We start from the raw sequence: 24,941 nt of genomic DNA, 5'->3' as shown, positions 1-24,941 counted from the left end.
ATGTTCTTTGTATTTGGAACCTGAACTGGAAGATCGACTCGTAGACATATATAACCACCCCCATCAGTTTGAGTTAAATGACCTACAATCTTTGGTTGACCAGCTCCCTGAGCCTTTTATTCTAATGGGTGACTTTAACGCCAAGCATCCTCTGGGGTGAATCAAGGTGTGACCCCTGGGGCAATATGACTGAAGAATTTATTGATAATAACGATGTCATTTTGATGAATGACTGTTCCAAAACTAGGTTTGATGTCTTTCACAACTCAAGTTCTGCTATAGACCTAACTATTTGTTCATCAGCCTTAAGATTAGACTACAGTTGGTCAATAGATGAAGATCTACATGGTAGCAACCACTGGCCTATCCATATCAAATATTTAAAGAACACTCCCTCCTCTTGCTTACCTAAATGGAAGATAGGAGAGGCTAATTGGGAATTATTTAGGAGATCCACAGAGATTAATCATAAGACTAGTGATTTTTGTAGTAACTGATGCATATGAATATCTGGTAGACATCATACTTTCTGGTGCTTTCTTTTCCATTCCTAGGACAGCTGGTAAACCTCAACGACCAGTAGTCCCCTGGTGGAACGATGAATGTGCTTTAAGCAGAAAGATTACAAGAACTTGCTATAAGAGATATCGGAGATATCCTTGTTTAGTCAATAAGATAACGTACAGAAGAGCTCGAGCAAAGCAGAAGAAAATCTTCAAGAAAGCAAGGAGGAAATCCTTCATTAAATATATTAGCGAATTGAAATATGACTCTTCCCCTACCTTAGTATGGAATAGGATTCGAAAATTACAAGGAAAGTTGACTCCATCTCCTTTACCCATTCTGAAGATAAATGACTCTTTTATATCAGATACAAGAGAAGTAGCGGAGGCTTTTGGAAGACATTATGATGATATTTCAAGTCCACTACATTATTCACATGATTTCAGAAGAATTAGAGCCAAGACCACGATTATTCCTCCTACCAATACGAACTCGGAGGCATATAATCTTCTTTTCACCTTGGATGAAATGGATCATGCTTTATCTTTATCCTCCCCAACCTCTCCTGGAGAGGATGACATTCTTTATTCCATGGTTGGTCACTTATCCATATCGTCGAAGAAATTCCTTTTAAATGTGCTGAACAAATTTTGGTCTTCTGGATCTTCTCCTAAATCTTGGAAGACTTTTTATTTATTTATTTATTATAGGTTTATTCAACAATATTAAATACAATTAGACATACATATATACATTTTTTTTTATAAAATTGGTAGTTGAAAAGGGAGAGCGAGAAGCAAAGCTTATGGGGAGTTGCTCTCCCTTAAGGAAAAAATTATTTTCATTTATTTATTTTTGTTACATGGTGGTATGGTACATACACATCTACACACATATATACACGATTGTAGGACAACTCGTCCACGGACACCCCGTCCACAAAACTGCAAAGCAGGACAACCCGTCCACAGACACCACCATGGGTGGTCAACTCGTCCACGGACAAGATTTCAAAAAACTTTTAGACAATTATTTTATTACCTTTTTTTAATGATATTTCATGTTATTTCATTAAAATTTGCTTTAGATGATATATTCTGGTAAGTAATAGATGTGTTTATAAATGTTATGGACATGCTTATTTTAACACCCTAGAATAGCTCCAACTATGATAAAAAAGAAATAATCACACCTGTATTCTGTATATATAAATATGTAAATAAAGTTTAATTGTTCTGCAAATTATGTTTATTATTCTTAAAAAAAAAAGTCATTGGACGAGATGTCCATATTCCTGTGGACGAGCTGTCCCACCTCCCAGTCCCGCGGACGAGCCGTCCACGATATACACACATACATGCATACACATATATACACACACACAATGGCATGCGTCACGACGTCCGCTAACTCCGACCTCACGTAGAAATCGGGGGCACGAGCGAGCATCGCAACTTGTGGGGGTCAGGTGAGAGGTGAGAGGTCAGGTCGATTGTTGACGGGACGATAATTGCTTAATGCGCAGATCTGGGTCACCGTGACCTGCTGGAATAGAAAAAAAAAAGAGCGGCAGACTTGGGCAGTTTCTCCATGAATACAACCATGAAATGGACCTGAAGTGTTCAATATACTAATACTTATAGATTAAAGACTTTTTAAAGTATCGTTTGAATGATGATAAACATTTTGTCTTAGGTAAATCCTTTTCCAGTTTATTCCATGTATTAACACCTATAATAGATAATCATAGGAATCTTAAAGGCAGGAAAAGACTCTCATGACCCACAAAGTTACAGACCTATTGCTCTCACTAGCTGCATTTGTAAGATCTATGAAAGAATGGTTAATATGCGTTTAGTTTGGTTTTTGGAATCTAAAAATCTGCTATCTAACAGACAGTTTGGATTTAGAAGAAATAAGTGCACTCTGGACCCCTTACTTTTTATCACTCGTGAGATTCAGAATGCCTTTGCAATTCAGAACTCGAGCATTGCTGTTTTTTACTTGAAAAATGCCTACGATACTACATGGCGGGGAGGCTTTCTGAAGCAAGTTGCAGAGTGGGGTATCGGGGGTAATATGTTCAATTGTTTAAAGGACTTCTTATCTGACCATTATCTAAAAGTCCGAGTGGGCTCTTCTTTCTCTTGTGCATATCTTCAAGAGGAAGGGATTCCCCAAGGAAGTGTTCTGAGTCCTACACTCTTCAGCACAGCCATTAATAGTTTATTAGAACAAGTTCCCGCAGGAGTTCATGGATTGGCTTATGCTGATGACTTTGCTATTTTGTGCAGCAAATCGACAACATTAGAAACAGGCCAAAAGATTCAAGAGGTTATTAACTTAGCAACAGCATGGGCTAATAGTAGGGGCTTCAGATTCTCTGCTGAAAAAAACAAAAACCATAAGGTTTTCCAGACTAAGACGCAAGGAAGAGATACCAACACTATTCTTAGAGGGTGTCATATTACCATATGAAGATCAAGTAAAATACTTGGGTCTGGTTTTGGACAAAAGGTTGACATTCACAAATCACATAAACGATGTTGTATACACTGTTAAACAGTGACTTAATATACTAAAGGTAGTGTCTCGTTTCAACTGGGGAGCAGATCGTATAACTTTAATAAGGCTTTACCAAACATTGTGCCTTAGCAAAATGGATTATGGATGTCAAATTTATGGATCGGCATGTAAAACTTCATTAAAGAAGCTTGATATAGTCCACAATATGGCTTTGCGGATCTGTTCGGGAGCCTATAGAACATCTCCAGTGGATAGCTTGTATGTGGACGCAGGAGTTCCTCCCCTCTATATTCGCAGGGAGGAAATAAGCTCTCGTGTCTTGACATCCAAACAGAATCCAAACTTCAAATATGTAAAGTAGCCGGTAGACAGAGCTCCAAGGAAAAGTACTCTGCTGAAACCTTTAGAAGTGAGATGTGAAGTTGGGACAGAGAAGGTAGGACTTGTTCCTAATACAATTGCTGAGATCACGCCTCCCAAATTCCCTCCTTGGAACTGATGCCCCACTGTAATATGTCCTCTTAAAAACAAGAAAAATAGAACTGCTGTAGAGCTAAAAAGCGAATTTTTAGAACATTTATCAGTACATGCTGATTCAATTTTTATTTATACAGATGGATCAAAATCCCAAGATGGTGTTGGTTGTGCTGTTGTATCTGATAGCACAGTTTTAAAGAGAAAGTTGCCTGATTTTAGCTCTTTTTACTGCTGAACTGCTGGCAGTCAGCAACGCCCTCAAATTTGTTTTTAATTCTGTTCCATGTAATAAGAACGTCGTTATTTTCACAGACTCCATGAGCATTATATCCGCTCTAAATACATTATTACCTCATCACTTTTTAATCCAAGAAATACAGGACTGGTTGATTCTCATTAACAACAGAAAGAAAATAAAAGTAAATTTTTGCTGGGTGCCGTCCCATGTGGATATCACTGGAAATGAACAGGCCGATGCTGCAGCCAAAGCCGCCACTAGGCTCAACCATATAACAGACCAAAAGATCCCACATATGGACTTCAAACAAGTAATTCATCGTTATACAATGGAAAAGTGGCAAGAACAATGGACAAGGCTGGACGGTAGTTACAAGTTAAAAGAGATTCACCCCTTTGTGAACCCTTGGAAGTGTCCTTCTTTGGACAGAAGGTCAAGTATTGTTCTAACAAGATTGAGAATTGGCCATTCCTACATTACCCATAAATTTTTGATGGCAAGTGGAGCAGAAAGGCTGGCCCCCCAATGTCCCACCTGCCATGTATTTTTTACAATAAAACATTTTAATTCAGTGCCCTGCATTCTCTAATAAGCGCAGGGCAAATTTTTTAACAAATTTATCTTTTAAACAAATCTTAGGGGAGGAAGCTTAGGTGAAGAATGTTGTAAAGTTTTTGAAAGACCGGTTTATTTTATGAAATTTAAGATTGTGTATATGAGTGCTTGTGAGTGTATGTTGTTGTGATGTGTTTTTGTGAATGTTTATTGTTTTTACTGTTTTACTTGAATTTTTATCTATATGAGATAAATATGCGCTGAAATGCCTATCGGCTCCAGCGCTTGGCCTTCGAGCGAAAAATTTCATAAATCAATCAATCTAATTACTACTCTCATTTTCCTCCCAGTCAGGACGTCTTTCATACATTCCAATAATTTTCCTCCAATACCACCTATTGACTCTTATTTTCCTTATTAGTTTATTGTGTGGTACCTTATCAAATGCCTTTTGTAGGTCCAGAAAGGTATAGTCTGCCCAACCATCACTCTCTTGTATTATATCTGTTAATCTGGAGTAGAAGCAGATCATGATCTTCCTTGTCTGAATCCAAATTGATTTGGATTCAGTATAGTTTTTCCTTCCAAATGTTTAACCCATCTATTTTTGATGACCTTTTCACAAATTTTTGCTACTGTGCTTGTCAGGGAGACCAGTCTGTAATTTGATGGATCTTCCTTGTTTCCTCCCTTATAAATCGGTACAATGTTTGCATTCTTTCAGTCCTGTGGCACTTTTCCTTCTTGAAGTGAGAATTTAATTATATTGTATATTTTATCTGTTAATTCCTCCATGCATTTTTTCAGTATCCAATTTGTAAATGCGTCTGGACCATGTGATTTTCTGACGTCAAGGGTTTTGATTTGGTCGCTGATTTCCTTTTGCGTTACAGTTATTTCTTTCATTGAGGGGGATATCTCTCTTGCTATTTCCTCACAGTTAGGTAAGTAAATAGAGAGATATTCCCCTGTGCATGGATGATATTTTGATGCATGGAAGAGAGTGGGTGGAGAATCAGGGAGTGGGGGGGGGGGTTAGGGAGTATGTGTGAATGATATTTTGATGCAGCCCAAAGAGATTTCTCCCCTTCCTCTTTTTTCTGCATGAGGGGATAGAGAGGGGGATTGCTGATTAAATGAAGTAGCCTTGCTGTGAATGTGCTGTGTCTTGCTACATTGCTTCTGACCCAGGGCAGTAGGTGAAATGCAGGGATGACCCATCATCCAGGAGGAGCCAAGAAAAGAGGGAGGGAGGGGTGGTGAATTGCAGTGGAGTATGTGGGGATGAAATGGGTGGGAATGGATTTGTCCCTTTGACTATCTCACCTGTAAGGGGGGAAAAGCCGTTGGTATATGTATGTATCATTAATATTATTATTATTATTATAATTTCTTTTTATTTATTTATTCTTTTTTGTAGGCATTTGGGAATGGTTGCAAAGAGTATGAAGGGATGATTATGCTGACAGCACTGCATGGGGCAGAGACATGGATTTTAAGAGGCAGAAAGGAAAAGTTTAAATATGTTTGAGATGAAATGTCTGAGAAGTATGGTAGGGGTTACAAAGTTGGATAGAGTGAGAAACAAGGAGATGAGGAGGAGAGCAGGGGTGGATAAGGAGATAGGAGATAGGGTTGATGAAGGGATGTTGGGATGGTTTGTACACATGGAACAAATGATTGGAGAGATTGGTAGAAGAGATGGTGTGGGCATGGTGGGGGGTGACTGAGGATGAGATGGATGGATGAGGTGAAAGGGGCATTGAGGATGAGGGGGACGTCTGTTGAGCTGGGAGGGGGTTGGGCAGGAGATGGGGGCGATTGGAGAGTGGTAGTGTGTGGATGATGCTGTGGTGCAAGGAAAGGAATGGATGGGGGATGTGGGGGGGTGGGAGTGGTTATGTGTGAATGATATTTTCAAGCACCCTGAAGGGATTTTTCCCCATCTGCTCATTTTCTGTATGTGGGGGCAGAGAGGGAGGGTCACCGATTAAGTGAAGCAGCCTTGCTGTCGATGTGCTGTGTCTTGCTGCATTTTACTCTAACCTGGGGTGGTGGGCAGGATATAGGGATGACCCATCATCCTTGAGGAACTATGGTGAGAGGAAGGAAAGGGTGGTGGAATGGGTGGGGGTGGGTGCATGCCTTTTGACTTGGGCTACCTCCCTTGTTAGGGGTAAAAAGCCTTTGTTATATAGATAGAGTCTATCCTCCACCTGTCATGAAGAACCTTTTCTTTAGAGTGAATCTAAAGAGTTTTATACTAATTAGTACCATGAACAAGTTTGCTGTCATGTTAAAAAATTAATTCCCCTTTTCATGTAAAAATTCATCCATTGATGAAATGAAATTTGACTAATCCCATGTAGGGATGAACTTTAAACTTGACGTTTTTATTCTTGCAGGTGATATTGTTCACTATGGAAGAGCAGAACTAAAACAAAGTGACCACCGTCCTGTTCTGTGCATAATTGATATAGAAGGACAAATAGTAGTGGAGGGTCAACGTGATACCAATTACCAAAATGTGGTTCAAGATCTTGGTCCATCTGACTGCACAGTTGTGGTGCAGGTATGTGTGGTTTTGTAATATAACAAGGATTTACCTGAGGTTAGCTATGAAGAAGAATATTAGGTATTTAGTATATAATTTTGTAATCAGTCAGTCAGCTTGTTGCCCCAGGTCTCTCTTACAGGACACTCAGACAGTACTCCAATATAATCCAATCTAAATATAATAAAGATTTAGGCTATTATGTCATGGGGAAAAGGACTTACATTGTGTATAGATTGTATATTTATTATGTTAGACTATGGTTAGACTTAAACTATGGAGAAGAAATATGCTGAAGGTTCACATTTTTTTGCCAGCTTTCCAAGGATGAGGTAGTGTTATTTGGAACAAATTGTCTATTTCTAGTTTGATTGTTTAGTGCCTCATAAAATGTTGACATCGTTGTGTGTTTATGATTATATAGTGTATATATATATATATATGTATATATATATATTTTTTTTATGATTATATAGTGTGTATATATATATATATATATATATATATTTTTTTTTTTTTTTTTTTTTTTTTTTTTTTGAATGCATGTGCATCTCAGGTTGAGGTAGAGAATGATAGATATTTCTGTGATTTTATTACATCTTGTAGGTAATCCTCCAAAACTATATGCATGAAGGTAGTAGATCTTGGATAATTTGTTCATCCTGTTTAAAATTGGGAAAGTTGTATTAGACATTTCTTGGTATGTGATGGTTGCTTCCTTAAACCAATTGTTATATGAGGCATCCGGAGGTAAAGGGGCGACATCGCCAATACCTGATTTTGAGTAAAACGCGTTCAAAGTTGAACTATCAATACTGGACATTTCTCTTGACTTATTACATCCATGTTTATATTTATTTTACTCGTCTTGCCTAGCCATATATAAAAAAAACAATAATGTTGTGTTGGAAAAGAAAATCATAACGCACCAAAATTTGCATACCCCAGTATGCAAAACAGTTATACATACATACATATACCAAGGCTTTTTCCCCCTTCCAAGGAAGGTAGCCAAAAAGGGAAAGGCATAAAAACACTCCCACCCATTTCATCCCTAAATACACTCCACACCCCTCCCACCCTCCCTCTCATCTGAGCACCTCCTGGATGACGGGTCATCCCTGCACCCTGCCCACCGCCCTGGGTCAGAAGCAGTGTCGCAAGACACAGTACATCCACAGCAAGGCCGCTTCATTTAATCAGCGACCCCCCCTCTCCGTCCCCCTTTGCATATAAGGCGAGGACGGGGAGAAATCCCTTCGGGCTGCGTCAAAATTTACTCACACATACTACCCCACCCCCATCCCCCCGCCCATTCCTCCTCATGCAGTCACAACATCATCCATATACAACCATTCTCCACTCCTCTGTCTTCCGTCCTCTCCCTTCCTTCCTCAACAGACATTCCCCTCTTCCCCAAAGCCCCCTTCACCCCATCCATCCACCTCATCCTAGGACGTCCCCTCATGTTCACTCCCTCCACATCTGCCTTCCATACCTCTTTTACTAGTCTTTCTTCACTCATTCTTTCCATGTGTCCAAACCATCCTAATATTCTTTCATCAACCCTATCTCCCAAATCCTTTTTCACCCCTGTTCTCCTCCTCACCTCCTCATTTCTCACTCTATCCAGCCTAGTAACCCCCACCATACTTCTCAGACACCTCATCTCAAACACATTCAAACTCCTTCTCTCTTCTTCTCTTATGTTCCACGTTTCTGCCCCATACAGTGCTGTTGGCACAATCACTCCTTCATACAGTCTCCTCTTCGCATCCATTCCCAAATGTCTATTCCTCATTACACTCTTTAAACCACCAAGGCATTTACTCGCTTCTCTCAATCTACATTCTACCTCCACCTTCACTCCACCTTTTCCTGCTACACTTGCACCCAAGTATCTAAAACTATCCACTTCCTCCAGTCGCTCTCCCTTAATGTTCACTTCCAGTCTACTGCCACTTTCACCCCTTGTACATCTCATCACCTTACTTTTACCCACATTTATCTTTAGCTTTCTTCTATCACATACTCTCCCAAACTCTGCCACCAGCTTCCTCAATCCCTCCTCTGACCCTGCCACAAGCGCAGTGTCGTCCGCAAACAACAGCTGGCTCACCTCCCACTTTTCTCCATTTTCTTTAACCATCTCCAATCCCTGACCCACTACCCTAGCATTCACCTCTCGCACCACCCCATCCATGTATAAGTTGAACAGCCAGGGCGACATAACGCATCCTTGACGAAGTCCCACCTTTACTTCAAACCACTCACTCTCTCCATTTCTAATCCTGACACATGCTCTACTACTCTCATAAAAACTCTTGACAGCTCCCAAAAGCTTTCCTCCTATCCCATAAATCTGCATAACCTCCCACAGTGCCTTTCTGTCTACCCTATCATAAGCCTTTTCCAGATCCATAAAAGCACCAAAAAACATCCTTCCCCTTTCCTATAGCTTTCTCACATATCTGTCTTACCACAAAGATCTGATCTACACAACCTCTACCTGTCCTAAATCCACACTGTTCCTCACCAATTACTCCTTCTGTTCCTCTCCTAATCCTCTCAATTAAGGTCCTCCCATAAGCCTTCCCTACTACACTTAACAGGCTAATCCCTCTGAAACTACTACATTCACACTTGTCCCCTTTTCCCTTGTAAAGAGGAACTATACAGGCACTTTTCCAGTCCTCCGGTACTCTACCCTCTCTCCAGCAAACATTAAATAACCTCACCAACCAGTCCACCATCACTGAACCTCCCTTTTTCAGACATTCTGCATGGCATCCATCCAGACCAGGTGCCTTACCTGCTTTCATCATCTTTACAACTGCCTTCACCTCATCCTTCCTTATTTCTCCTCCATTCTCCTCACTCATCACTCTCATTTTCCTCGCATTTCCCACTGCAGCTATCTTTCCTTCCCTATCCTCCTTCACATTTAGCAACTCCCTAAAATATTCTGCCCATCTTCCCCTTACTGCCATCTCTTCCATTATCATCTCTCCATCTGTACCTTTTACCTTTTCTTCCCTACTTGATTCGCCTCCTCTTCCTCTCTTAATTTCTTTCCAAAACATCTTTTTCTTACTTTCAAAATTTTCTGTCATACTCCTACCCCATTTCACATCTGCTCTCCTCTTTGCCTCCTTTACCTTTTGCTTTACTTCTCTTTTCTTTTCTTTGTACGTCTCATATGATTCCCCCGTCCTCTTTTGTAACCAATCTGTGAATGCTCGCTTCTTCTCTTCTACAACCTTCTTTGTTTCCTCATCCCACCATTCACTACCCTTTCTTCTATTTCCCCCTGTCCTTCTTGTTCCACACACCATCCTTGCACACTTTAAGACTCCCTCCTTGAACCATCCCCATTCCTCCTCCACACCCATCTCTGCTCTATCCTTTACTCCCTCCCACTCCTCCTTCAGCTTCTTTTCGTACTCCTTCTCCTTTTCCTTTTCATTCAAGGAGTTCACTCTAAGAACCTCCCTACCTTTTGTCCCTTTCCTCTTTCTCCATCTATCCTCCACTCTCAGCTTACCTTCCACCAAAAAATGATCTGATATTCCCCCACCCTCTTCCCTTAGCACAGTTATGAAAATAGGAAAACCCAATTTTTTTTATTTTTTTTTTTTTTGCATTTTTAAAAACTTCTTTGTTCACCATGAATACACTATGAACCATTTCATTGTAAACCTAAAAAAAATTTTTTTTATGAGTTTTTATAGATTGGCAATTTTAACATGCCACACATTTACAGTATTTTTCCCTCAGTTCCCAATGCAAATGGTTCATAGATTATTGTCAGATAATTACTACAAACACTTACATCCTCATTTGTGCAGATTAAGCGCCAGTGGAAGCGTTGGGAGGGGGGTTAATCATAATCGATGGTGTCGTCATCCGGGTTGTCCTCTTGCTCCCCGGTGGTGGCAACGTCATCTTCCAACAAGGACTCTTGTCCCCGACGAAGGTCATCGTAGAAATCCTTAAATGATGGGTGAACATAGTGACTTAGATCCATCACATCTTTAAACTTCTCTTTAGTCAGCTTGATTGGCTTCTTATACAGTTCCTGAAGAGTTACACCAGGTAGGAAAAACTTTTGAGCATCATACTCGCTCTGCTTCCCCTTTTGCAGCTTCACAAAGGTGGGCTCACAAGTCCTATAACCATTCTTGATTTTGAAGCCTGCCTTGTTGTCAGAGTTGACAACAAACATCTTGTCATCTTTGAAGCCAGACCCTTACACCCTGGCTTTAGTTACATGCGCCTGTTGTGCACCAAAGTCAAAAAAGTTTTCTTGTGTCATCTTGACAATCATGAACGGGTTGGTTTTCCTTGCATCAGCTATTAATTGCATGTAATGATCATCACTGTACACATCAATTTTTTTAACCTTCTGCTCTATGTTGCCAAAGTCCGTATCACAAGGCAGGTATGAATGACCTGGTGTCATAAAAAAATGCTCCACTGATGTAAAACGCCCACTGTGAATAAGCCGCATGTACAACAAAATCACATTAAGGTTTTTGTTCTGTCCACTGCAGTTGTCACTAATAATTGCTAACTTAGTGACAGTGTCGGGCACAAAATTATTAATGAAATAAAAAAGGCAACTCGCCACCTCACATGAGCCACGTTTAGCTACTGTCTCATTCCAGCAGAACATGTACCCTTTGTTGGATACCTAAATTATATGTCCATAATTTGTGTTTATAAAACTGCAGGCCACTACTTAACTTGGGTGTGGGCAGTGCCTGTTGCAGGTCCATTGTAATAACCATCAACTCACTATTCATATATTTTTTTTAATTCTTTATAATCATGTGACCTGCATTAGCAGTTGCCTTGTGCACCATTAATTCACACAGATTACATGTATCTGACTTTGGGGGTTCAAAACCTGTTAAATTCATCATTAAATACCCGTTCATAGTAATCCTTGGAGACAGCATCATTTTCACAGTTTTCCTGTTTCTAATTCCAGGTAACTTTTGTACAAAGAGCCAAGATTAACACCCGTGGGGAGATACTGGCAATGTGGGCTTTTAGTTCTCGAGTAATGACTGCTAACCGTCTGCAAACTGTTTATGTGGTTTCGGACACTGCTTCCTGTCTTCGCTTATCTTATTTAGAGGAGTATGCCTACCACGCATGTCTGGTGCCAGCACACCAAGGTGTAACTTTCTTCATGGCATTACGGACACGTTTGTCTGTAATGTCATGAATGATTAAGAAAGCCTTACGGCACACTTTAATATCAACACGGCCTACCTTCACTGTATACAGAAAATTATGTGTCTGCCGACTGGGTGTATCCTTCACACGACTTCATTTCACTTCCACCTCAGTAATACGACCGACAATGTATGCACTCTGTCCATAATAGTCCTTTAAACCCCAGTAACTCTTAAAAACTTACTTCACATTTTCCTCACCAACACGAGTATAGCACTTATCCTGACATTGGCAGGGAGGGCCAACCTTGTGTTCCCTGACCACCTGTTGCCTTCTGCGACTAACATACACCTGTCCACTGTTCCTTTTCAGTTTGGCATCTGCCTGTTTCCACTCTGTATCACTTCTTTTTCACTTCCTTGTAATCTTAGGAACCTCGTACTCCACTTCACTATCACTAGATGCCATTTTCACCAAAATAATGGCAAAAAAAGTTAAGAAAACATTTTGTTTCTCCACGTGGGTGCGAGCCATTTAATACTACCGTGCTCGTGCACTATGCAGGCTATGGTTGGTTGAGCATGAAACTATAATCACGGCTGGATGAAAGGGAGCTGTTCATTGGCTCGCACACCATGGCCATGTTCGCCCTTTACTTCCCAGAGGGATAACCTGATACCAAGAAATACACGTGAAAATCTGTGGAGTGCCACCCTTCTGTTCAGTGGTTTTAAGGGTCGATATTGCTTGGCCAGTATGTGGAAATCATAGAAAATGGATTTCTCGATAATTTTCTAGGGCTAACTCCAAATTGTTGATTTGGCGATGTAGACCCTTTACCACCGGACGCCTCATATGTTCAAATGAGTTACATGGAGAAACAAACAGCAAAAGACCTATTGGTCCTTACATGGCTGTAACATCCATTTATATACATATACCAAAGGCTTTTTTCCCCCTTGCAAGGGAGGTAGTCAAAGGCATAAATCCACTCCCACCCGTTTCATCCCCACATACTCCTCTTCTATTCACCACCTGGATGACGGGTCATCCCTGCATCTTGCTCACTGCCCTGGTTCAGAAGCAATGTAGCAAGACACATACATACATATACCAAAGGCTTTTTCCCCCTAACAAGGGAAGTAGCCAATCCATTCACACCCATTCCATCCCTAAATACACTCCACTCCCCTCCACCATCTACCCTCCCTCTCATCTTGGCACCTCCTGGATGATGGGTCATCCCTGTATCTTGTCCACTGCTCTGGGTCAGAAGCAGTGTCGCAAGACACAGCACATCCACAGTAAGGCCACTTCATTAAATCGGCGACCCCCCCCCTCCGTCCCCTCATGCAGAAAAGGAGAAGATGGGGGAGAAATCCCTTCGGGCTGCATTAAATTTTTCGCACACATACTACCTCACCCCTCTTACCCCCACCCATTCCACCCCATACATCACAACATCATCCATATAAAACCATTTTACATCCATCCCTGTCTTCTGTCCTCTCCCATCTTTCCTCAACAGACATTCCCCTCTTCCCCCAAGCCCCTATCACCCCATCTATCCATCTCATCCTAGGACACCCCCTCATGTTCACTCCCTTCAAATCTGCCTTCCATACCTCTTTTACTAGTCTTTCTTCACTCATTCTTTCCATCTGTCCAAACCATTCTAATACTCTTTCATCCACCCTATCTTCCAACTCCCTAAGCTCCCTTGTTCTCCTCACCTCCTCATATATCACTCTATCCAGCCTAGTAACCCCCATCATACTTCTCAGACACCTCATCTCAAACACATTCAAACTCCTTCTCTCTTCCTCTCTTATGTTCCATGTTTCTGCCCCATACAGTGCTATTGGCATAATCACTCCTTTATACAATCTCCTCTCAGCATCCACTCCCAAATGTCTATTTCTCATTACACTTTTTAACCACTTCACTCTGGGCCAAAATCTCGCGGGCAGCATTAGCTGCCAGACTTACGATGTTGCGTCATAATACTCGCATTATAAAAAATAACGTCACCGCTGTATCGATCGTTCTCTCTTTCACCCGTGAATTTTGATAACCATAGAAAATATGATGAAGCCAGTTTACAGAGTATGGGGGTCACGCAGGTACAACTACAATAAATATAATCAAGATGCCGACATTGGCATCCTCGCATACCCACTTGCTCCTCATGATGCCTACGTAGGCGTCACTGTATGGAAGGGGTTAATCCACCAAGGCATTTACTCTTTTCTCTCAATCTATATTCTACCTCCACCCCCACTCCTCCCTTTCCTGCCACATTCACACCCAAGTATCTAAAACTATCCACTTCCTCCAGTCTCTCACCCTTAATGCTCACTTCCAGCCTGCTGTCATTCTCTCCCCTTGTACATCTCATCACCTTACTTCGACCCACATTTATCTTCAGCTTCCTTCTTTCACACACCTTCTCAAACTCTATCACCAACTTCCTCAATCCCTCCTCTGATCCTGCTACAAGTGCAGTGTCGTCAGCAAACAACAACTGGCGTATTTCCTACTTTTCTCCATTTTCTTTAACCTTCTCCAACCCCTGACCCACTACCCTTGCATTCACCTCTTGCACCACCCCATCCATGTATAGTTTGAACAGCCAGGGCAACATAACACATCCCTGATGAAGTCCCACCTTTACCTCAAACCATTCACTCTCTCCATTTCTAATCCTAACACAAGCTCTATTACTCTCGTAAAAACTCTTGACTGCTCTTAACAGCTTTCCTCCTATCCCATGTATCTGCAGTACCTCCCACAGTGCCTTCCTCTCTACCGTGTCACAAACCTTTTCCAGATCATAAAAGCCCAAAAAACATCCTTACCTTTTCCTATAGCTTTCTCACATATCTGTCTTACCACAAAAACCTGATCTACACAACCCCTACCTGTCCTAAAACCACACTCTTCCTCACCAATTACTCCCTCTGTTCCTCTCCTGATCCTCTCAATCAAGACCCTCACATGAACCTTCCCAACTACACTCAACAAGCTTATCCCTCTGAAACTACTACACTCACACTTGTCCCCCTTTCCCATTGTAAACTGGAACAATACAGGCACTCCTCCAGAAAAAACATAAACAAAATAGTCGGAGAAACCTTCAACCTATTAAGGTCAATGAAAGTGGCATTTGACTATTTGGATGAAGAAATGATTAAAAAAGTATTAGTTACATTAATAAGACCAAAACTGGAATACACAACAACACTATGGACACCCAGTATTTAAAGGAATATAAGGAAATTAGAAAGAATACAGAGAGCAATCACAAAGTTGGCACCTGCTCTTTCCAAATCAACATATGAACAAAGATTATCCATATTGGAACTACCAACACTGGAGCAGAGAAGAGAAAGAGGAGATCTACTGACTAAAGAATCATGAAAGGAATGGAAATCCTTGATAGGAATGATTTACTAAAATGAGACGATGGAAAAACGAGAGGACACGAAAAGAAACTCGAAAAGGATAACGATAGAAGAGGTCTGGAGAGGAGAAAAAAAAAAAAAAAGTTTCCCACACAAGAGTGCTGGGTACCTGGAATAATTTAGATGAAGAAATAGTGTGTGCAAACACTATTCAAGATTTTAAGAAAAAACTTGATGCTGAAAGATACAAAGATGGGTCACCACAATCATAGCTCCCATACCATATGATAGAACTAGGTTATATAACTATGTAAATACACACATACACATAAAAAGCTAATAAGAAAAATTGAAATAATAGGAATACAAGATAAGTTACTGGAATGGATGAAATATTTCTTAAGTGGGAGAAAAATGAGTGGTACCTAGAGACAAAAACTTAAACTGGGAAGATGTGATATGTGGCATCCCACAAGGTTCTGTATTGGCTCCTTTAATGTTTGCCATATATGTAAATGATAGGGATGAGGGAGTGAAGTGTTAAATGAACTTCTTTGCTAAGGATGCCAAATTACTCGAGAGTAAGCACAGAAGAAGACTGCAGATCGCTACAAGAAGACCTGGACAAAATATGGGAATGGAGTTAGAGGTGTGAAGTGAACTTTACCTTAAGAAATGTAGTATAATGGAATTTGGAAAAAGCAAAAATAGAATATCGGCTCAATATAAAATTGGCAACAAGGAAGTCAAAAAGTTGACTCAGAAAGGGACCTGGGAGTGATTATCTCAATTCTGCAGATGGTTAGTAGGTCCCCTCATTCTCTTCTTTGTATGTGTGTATTTACCTAGTTGTATTATACAGAAAGGGGATCTATGCTCGTGGTGACCCGTTTTTGCATCTTTTGCAAAAAATGGTTTCTTAAATTCATATAATGTTTGCACACACTATTGTTTCATCCAATTTGTATGTATATATATATATATATATATATATATACAGACGTTCCTCTACTTACGTTCATTCGTTTTACGTTTTTTCGATTTTACGTTTGAACTGACTGTAAAAAAAAAAAAAAAAAAAAAAACATTTTTGAGTGAATTTTTTAGTTTAACGCACTCTCCGTAGTTCAAACAATACTTGCACATGACGCTGTGTCCATTGTTTACATTGTACAAACGACAAACTAATCATGCGTTGCCTCCTCCTCCTCCTCCTCCTCCTCCCCCCCCTCCTCCTCCCCCTCCTCCTCCCCCTCCTCCTCCACCATCTCAATTTATGTTGCTTGAATTTAATTTATTTGAAATGTTATTATTTTACAATGTTATGTGTATAATTAATGATTTCGGGGTGTTTTATAAGATACAGTAATAGAATTCACGGATGTATAGTACAGTAACAACTTACGTTCATTTTCAACTTACGTTTGGCCTTTCGGAACGTAACTAAAACGTAAGTTGAGGAGCGTCTGTATATATATATATATATATATATATATATATATACAGGTAAACGTCGACTTACGATGGCCGCGACTTACGATTGTTCGACTTTACGATGACGACGACGACGATATGATATATTTAACCCCTTCCATACGGTGCCGCACACGTAGGCGTCATGAGGAGCAAGTGGATTCGCGACGCTGCCATTTCGACGTCTTGATTATATTTATTGTAGTCGCCCCTGTGTTTTTACATTCTCTCAAATGTGCCCTGAATCCCATTCTCTGTGGTTTTCAAAATTCGCGGGTGAAAGAGAGAACGATCGATATAAGCGGTGACTATATTTTATGATGCGAGTATTATTACGACACGTCGTACGGCTGGCATTGGCTGCTGCCCGCGAGATTTAAGTACCGTACTGAAAATACATATTATAGTGTTTGAATATGGTAAAAAGGATAAAAATAATTAATTAAAATACTGTACATGTTTAATAGGCTATATTCAGTATCTCTGGTGGTTAATATACAGGTAGGCTAGGTACAGTGACCACGGAACAGAGTGATACACAAATTGGGGATCGACTTATGATGAAATCATCTTACGATGGATCTATCGAAACCTAATGCCATCGTAAGTCGACGTTTACCTGTATATATATATATACTAGACAACCCGTGACCCGTTGGGTCAAATAAAATTTTAAATAATACATTGTTAATAAAATTGTCAATAAAATCTCTATTAAGACAGTGCTCTTATATTTACAACATTCTTTGTAAAATTTTAATGATTTAAAACCACTTTATATTTTCCCCTTTGCTTAACTCGACTCAGCGCAACATATACTTGCCCATGCTGTACCATAGTGTATCTTTCTGTCTACCAAAATATGCATTCATTCTGCTCTGGAAGTGTGTCTTCAACCCATTGTTAACATGTCATATCACGATCTTTTTAAAGCATGTTATTAGCTTAAGACTTACCAGTTTTGTGCGGTCCTCGTGCTCTCTCGAAGGAAAGTAAACTAGATACAGGCGTTCTCAAGAAATTAAATAAAGAGAGCCTCCTTAAGTAAGCTTATGTTATGTCACGTCTCGTCATCCCACTCCCTATCTCACTCCCACTCATTATCATTCAGGGAGTCCCATGGGACTTGAGCGAGTAGCAACGTTTATAAATATAAACTTTATGATAGATATACTATGTCACTGTCACCGTATCACAGAAAATAAGTTTCTATATCAAATTGAGTATAATTTAGAGCTCTTACCTCTATTCAGTAGACGAAGGCAGTGACTTGATTAGTTATAAGAAGTGAAATGCAGAAGATTGTGACGTCATGTCGTTGCTTGGAAAACTATGCATCATATGATTCATACGGCTCATAATATTTTAATAAAACTCATTATGCCTCATAGAAGCTAATTCTGGAGTTAACTATACTTTTAAATACCGAATATGAAAATCTTAGATATTATTGGTCAGAAAATGTGTAATCGGAAAATTGTGACGTCATGTCGTTGCTTGGAACACTATGTAATATTCTAATATACTCATTATGCCTCATAGATGCTAATTCAGGAGTTGGCTATACTTTTAAATAATGGATATGAAAATTTTAAATATTAATGGTCAGAAAATATGCAATCTGAAAATTGGAAATTAAGAAATTGGCAAATTGGAAAATTAGCAGTCGTGATGTCACGCGCTCAGAGCTGGGGTTCCTTAGGACCCACAGAGCTGCTGATGTGATGTTATGTCTCTTCTGATTGGCTAGTCCTCAGTCGTGACGTCATATCTCTTCTGATCTCTTCTTTTCGTTGGCTGGTCCTCAGTCGTGACGTCATATATCTTCTCATTGGCTGGTCCTCATCCGTGATGTCATATCTCTTCTCATTGGCTGGGTGACGGTTTCAAGCAAGCAAGCAAGATGACAAACAAGATTATCAGAATTTTATAAGTGTATATTGTATATATAAGTGTATATTGTATTGGCTGCTTGTTATTGTGGCAAAGTAGCATGCAGTTGATACTTTAGGGTCTATATGGGGTGCACCTACGGACCAGAGCCACACATCATTTTGTCTATGATAGAGGAAAACTCTGTTCATAGAGAAATTATTACACTTTTATACTACGACTGTCCCTCCGTTATGCTGTCCTCCAACCCCTTGTTGTTGTCCTGTACCATTTCTCTGAGTATTCCTTTTCTGTGATGGGGGAATTCCCTGTGGTGGGGGAAAAGAATACTACCACCAAGTATTCCCACTTGGATCGTAAGAGGCGAGAAGAAAGGGACGGGGATTGGGACTAGGCATCCTTCTCCTTGTAGCCCCACAGGGGAAATTCCTAAAAAAAAAAAAAAAAAAAGAAGGCATAAGAGGGGCTGGAAAGCCTCGGACCAGCACCCTAAGGTTTGGGTCTTTTAATGTGCGTGGATGTGGTACAGATGAGAGTAAAAGGGAAGAGATAGGTAGTATGTTTGTGAGAAGAAAGATGGATGTGTTGGCTTTGAGTGAAACTAAGTTGAAAGGGAAGGGTGAGTGTAAGTTTGGGAGTGTAAGTGGGAAGTTATCAGGAGTGAAGAGAGGGCGAGGGAGGGAAGGGGTGGCTATTCTAGTAAGTGAAGAGATAGGTAAACGGGTAGTGGAGTGGAAGGAGGTTTCCTCAAGGATAATGTGGATGAAGGTGAAACTGGGGAAGGAGATGTGGGTCTTTGTAAGTGCATATGGGCCTGGCAGTGAGAAGAGTGTAGAAGAAAGGGAGGCCTTTTGGATAGGTCTAAATGAGTGCATAGAGGATTTGGGAAGAAATGTCAATGTGATAGTACTGGGAGACCTTAATGATAGGGTGGCCCGTCATTCAGGAGGTGCTAAGATAAGAGGGAGGGTGGAGGGGTGTGGAGTGTTTTCAGGGATGGAATGGGTGGGAATGATTTTATGCCTTTTTCTTTTTGGCTACCCCCCTTGTAAGGGGGAAAAAGCCTTGGTATATGTATGTATATATATATGGAAAGGGTGGTGTAGGTAAAAGTCCAGGAAGGAGCAGAGGTACTAAAGTATTCTCTAACGTTTCGACAGAGAATACACAACGCATATGCCTAAATGGAACAGGACCAAAATCTTACACACCGGTATGAAAAAGACAACAAGATAAACTATCAAAGTTGCATATATCAACACATTTAATTCAACCAATCATAGAGAAGGGTTTGTAAACTTATCACATGCAACAGCAAAATTGATCATCTAGGGGACACACAGCGAACTCTATCCCAAGGCCACCTGTGAGATGATCCGCTTAGTATAAACATGTATCTCAATTTGCCTGTACCATTATCTCTCTGAAGAAGACTCTGTCGAAACGTTAGAGAATAAAGTACCTCTGCTCCTTCCTGGACTTTTATCAACACCACTCTTTCTATACATATGTCTTTTCTCTTGTCAAATAAATATATATATATATTGTGTGTGTGTGTGTGTTTACCTAGTTGTATTTTACGGGAAGGGAAGCTATGCTTGTGGTATCCCGTCATCATAATTATCTCGTTTTATCTAGACTGTTTTTAAATTCGTGTATCGTTCTTGCACACACCACATTTTCATCTAACTTGTTCCAAACGTCTATGACCCTGTGGGGAAAGGTGTTGTGTGTGTGTGTGTGTGTGTGTGTGTGCGCATATTCACCTAGTTGTATTTTATGGGATGAGAGCTATGCTCGTAATGACCCGTTTTCGTATCTCTCCGCATCCAGTTTATTCTTAAAATCTTGTATAGTTTTGGCACTCACTGTCTCTGTTAATTTGTTCCAGACATCAATCACTCAATGTGGGAAGCTATTCCTTTTCAAATCTCTTCTGTAACTGCCCTTCTTTAGCTTCTTTTCGTGTCCTCTTGTTTCTCTTCTGTCCCATTTTAATAAGTCATCTCTATCAAGAATTTCCATCCCTTTCATAATTCTGTAAATGGTCAACAAATCACCTCTTCCTCTTCTCTGTTCCAGTATTGATAGATGTAATTTCTCCAATCTTTGTTCGTATGTCAAATTTTATAGTGTAGGTGCCATTTTTGTCGCTGCTCTTTTTTTGCTAGGTGCCCATAGTGTTGCAGCATACTCTAGATTAGGTCTTATTAGTGTAACCACTATTTTCTTTACCATTTCTTCATCCATGTAGTGTGTGTGTGTACCGTATATACTTGCGTATAAGTCACACTTTTTTTTAACTAAATGTTTCGCTAAAATCAGGGGTGCGACCTATCCACTCGACATTAATGAGGGACAGCACTACTCTGTCACCGAAGTCGCAACAATTGGCGATTTCAATGTGACAATAACACGGAATTTCGGTGGTGTTCGCACAATATGCATCTGAAAGCCTTTCAAGTCTTTTGTATGCATAATATATATATATATATATATAGGCCTATATATCAAAGGTTCCTACCGACTCGCTGCTCTAAACTGAACTATTGCTGCTACAAAATCATATATCAATTACAATACAATAGTAAAATATTCTCTTTCGTATGTTTTATAGTGTTTATAAGCAATGCAACCTTGGCCCTTTGTTTACCGTACGTTACTGTACATCACCTGTTTCACTCGTGGCTGCGTTTATATGTTAGATCTACGGCAGATCACGCGGAGTTGTAGGCCTAATAACTGCAAACCTTAATCAGGAGTATCGGTAAGAGAAAGAGGTATAAAGTAACTGCAAACCTTAATCAGGAGTATCGGTAAGAGAAAGAGGTATGAAGTAGGTTTTAAGCTGAAAGTGGTGGATTACGCAGAAGAACGTGAAAACATATCTGCAGAAAGGGAGTTGGGGTTTCAGGAAAGGTAGTGAGGGGATGGAGAAAGCAGAAAGATCAGATTAAAGAAACTTCCATACTGTTGTATAGTGTCCAGTTGACAGTTAAACTCTATTGATTTAGTCAAGTTGACTATAACGTTTTTTACGCAAGTGCATTTGTTTACGATTATAGTTTTAGAAACGCAACCGTTGTTTATGTAAGTTTGCATTATGCGCACGCGTGACAGTCGGACAATCTACATGTGTTCTGATATTAAAATTTTGTGAGTAAATTTTTTAAATAAAGGTAAATATCTGATATTCTTTATGTTTCAATGGGTCTTGTAAATCGCCAGATTACAGTGCGACCTATCCGCAGGTCAGACGTAAATAACTACTTTGACAACCACAAACTAGCGGTGCTATATACGGTGTCTATCAGGCCCCTGCAGAGGCAGGGTGCCCAAGCACCTGCCCCTTTCTACTTTGACAACCACAAACTAGCGGTGTTATATACGGTGTCTATCAGGCCCCTGCAGAGGGGGGCTGCCCGAGCACCTGCCCCTTTGCCCTGTGCCCCAAAAGTGCACTTCACTAAAATATATAAAAATAAAAGATTTTTTTTCTCTCAGGCTTTTTCCATTTTCTTGCCATTCAGAAATTATAATGTGGAAAATGGTGTTGCACCCTACCGGATAGTTGCCAAATACCAATAATACAAAAGAGTGAAGGGCCCAATTTCCAGCCCAAAGCACCTGCCCCTTGCAATGTCTGTGCACATTACTGGTGTGTGTGTGTATATATATATATATACAGTAGAAGCCCAATTTAACGAATCTCAATTTAGCGGAAGCTCAAATTAGCGAACTGCAAATAGTAATAACGAAAATGCTCAACTTAGCGGAAATGGTCCGCTAAGTTAACCATTTTCCGCTAGCTGGCCAGACGCGCGCCTACGGAAATAGCTCAATTTAGCGGGAACGGTAAGCTAAGTTGAGCATTTTCCGTCAACTGACCACATGCGTGTCTCAGAGTTCAATGTTACCAGATGTTACCAGATTGTGGTGGTGGAGGCAAGGAAAAATGTATAATTTAGTACTTTGGAGGTATATAAATATATATATATATACGTACTATAATATATATATACAATAATATATAATTCAGTATATGTATAAAGTATAATTGTAGCAGAAATATATTCAAGTAGAAATAGACGGTATAATAGGAAAACAAAATAATGAAACGGTAAGTTGATGGGAAAATTCAAAATCAGTACGCGAGAGTAATCACCACGAAAAACACTTCTATAACAACGAACTACGTTTTCTTCAACAACACAACAATAATGCTCACTATCCAAAAACCAACTGCCCAGTCCTATTAATCGCTAGAATTATGTACATCGAACCAAACACGAAGCTATGACTAATATTCCACGAAATTCACAGACAGCTTGTATCATTGTTACACCACACACACATGTTGCAACAAATTACTGCACGTTGCTGTTCGTTTGCAATTCACGATTGTGCTGCCTATAATTCACTTACAATAATATATATACTGTATGTGTGTGTGTACACTAGGGAATTTTTAGGTATGTATCATTTTTGTAATCCGCTCTGGCAACACTGTTACACCAACGCTCACTCGCACAATTTAACTGAAAATTCAATTTAGCGGACTGGACCTTGGCTGAATTAGTTCGTTAAATCGGGCTTCTACTCTATATATAATCACAAAGAACCCACAGTCGGAATAAAAGGAAACTTTAGAAGAATGTGTAACTTCTATATTTCGGCTAATAGCTATAGCCCCCTTTTTTTCCTGAAGAGGGCTATAGCTATTAGCCGAAATATAGAAGTTACACATTCTTCTAAAGTTTCCTTTTATTCCGACTGTGGGTTCTTCGTGATTATTTTTTACAAATGTGCCACATTTTGTCTAAGTGATATATTTATATATATATATATATATATATATATATACATACATACATACACATACATATACACTAAAGGCTTTTCCCCCTTACACAAGAGGTAGCCAAAAGACAAAGGCATAGAAACCACTCCTACCCATTCCATTCTCCACATCCACTCCCCTCAACCCTCTTCCTTTCCTCTTATCTTAGCACCTCTTGGATGACGGGTCATCCCTGCATGATGTCCACTGCCCTGGGTCAGAAGCAGTGTCGCAAGACACAGCAAGGCCGATTCATTAATTCGGCGCCCCCCCCCCCCTCTCCATCCCCTCATGCAGAAATGGAGAAGACTGGGAGAAATCCCTTTGGGCTGCATCAATTTATTACTCATATATACTCCCACCCACCCCCATCCCCCACCCACTCCCGTTCATATATCACAGCATCATCCTTAAACAACCCTTCTCCATTCACCACTGTCTTCTGTCTTCTCCCGTCCTTCCTCAACAGACATTCCCTTCTTTCCCAATGCCCCTTTTACCCCGTCTGTCTCATCCTAAGTCGCCCCCCCCCCATATTCACTCCTTCCACGACTCTGCCTTCCACACCTCTTTTATTAATCTTTTTTCACTCATTCTTCCCATGTTTCCAAAGCATCCCAACGCTCTTTCATCAGCCCTATCTCCCAGCTCCCTTTCCACCCTTTTCTCCTCCTCACCTCCTTATTTCTCACTCTAGCCTAGTAATTCCTATCATAATTCTCAGACATTTCATCTGAAACACATTCAAACTCCTCTCTTCCTCTCTTATGTTCCATGTTTCTGCCCCATACAGTGCTGTCAGCACAATCACTCCTTCATACAGTCTCCTCTTACCATCCATTCCCAAATGTCTATTTCTCATTACACTTTTTAATCCACCAAGGCATATACTCCCTTCTCTCAATCTACATTCTACCTCCACCCCCCACTCCCCCCTTTCCTGCCACATTTGCACCCAAGTATCTAAAACTATCCACTTCATCCAGTCTCTCTCCCTTAATACTCATTTCCAGTCTGCTGCCACTCTCTCCCCTTGTACATCTCATCACCTTACTTTTACCCACATTTATCTTCAACTTCCTTCTATTGAACACCTTCCCAAGCTCTCAATAACTTCCTCAATCCCTCCTCTGATCCTGCTACAAGTACAGTGTCATCAGGAAACAACAACTGGCCTATCTCCCACTTTTCTCCATTTTCTTTAACCATCTCCAATCCTTGACCCACTGCCCTTGCATTCACCTCTCGCACCACCCCATCCATGTATAAATTGAACAGCCAGGGCGACATAAC

General features: G+C 40.3%; 1 protein-coding gene and 1 pseudogene across 6 annotated transcripts in view; one reads left to right on the top strand and one right to left on the bottom strand.

Moving 5' to 3' along the window:
- Synj (synaptojanin) overlaps nt 1-24,941 on the top strand; it is a 312,743-nt gene that overhangs the window by 280,490 nt on the left and 7,312 nt on the right. For 5 of the 6 annotated variants that reach the window (XM_076199351.1, XM_076199352.1, XM_076199346.1 and 2 more), the window contains 2 exons: nt 6,706-6,872; nt 7,172-7,186. In XM_076199351.1, coding sequence (XP_076055466.1) covers nt 6,706-6,872; nt 7,172-7,186 — 182 coding nt within the window. The remainder of the gene's footprint in view (nt 1-6,705; nt 6,873-7,171; nt 7,187-24,941) is intronic. The other variant, XM_076199347.1, reaches the window with a different exon arrangement.
- Nucleotides 11,029-12,681, bottom strand: LOC143033800 (uncharacterized; annotated as a pseudogene).

This window comes from Oratosquilla oratoria, chromosome 16 (genome assembly GCF_046742065.1).
Source record: "Oratosquilla oratoria isolate Oo_2021 chromosome 16, ASM4674206v1, whole genome shotgun sequence".
Lineage (NCBI taxonomy): Eukaryota > Metazoa > Arthropoda > Malacostraca > Stomatopoda > Squillidae > Oratosquilla > Oratosquilla oratoria.
Note: the sequence above shows the minus strand (reverse complement) of the source record. Positions and strands in the feature narration are given on the sequence as shown.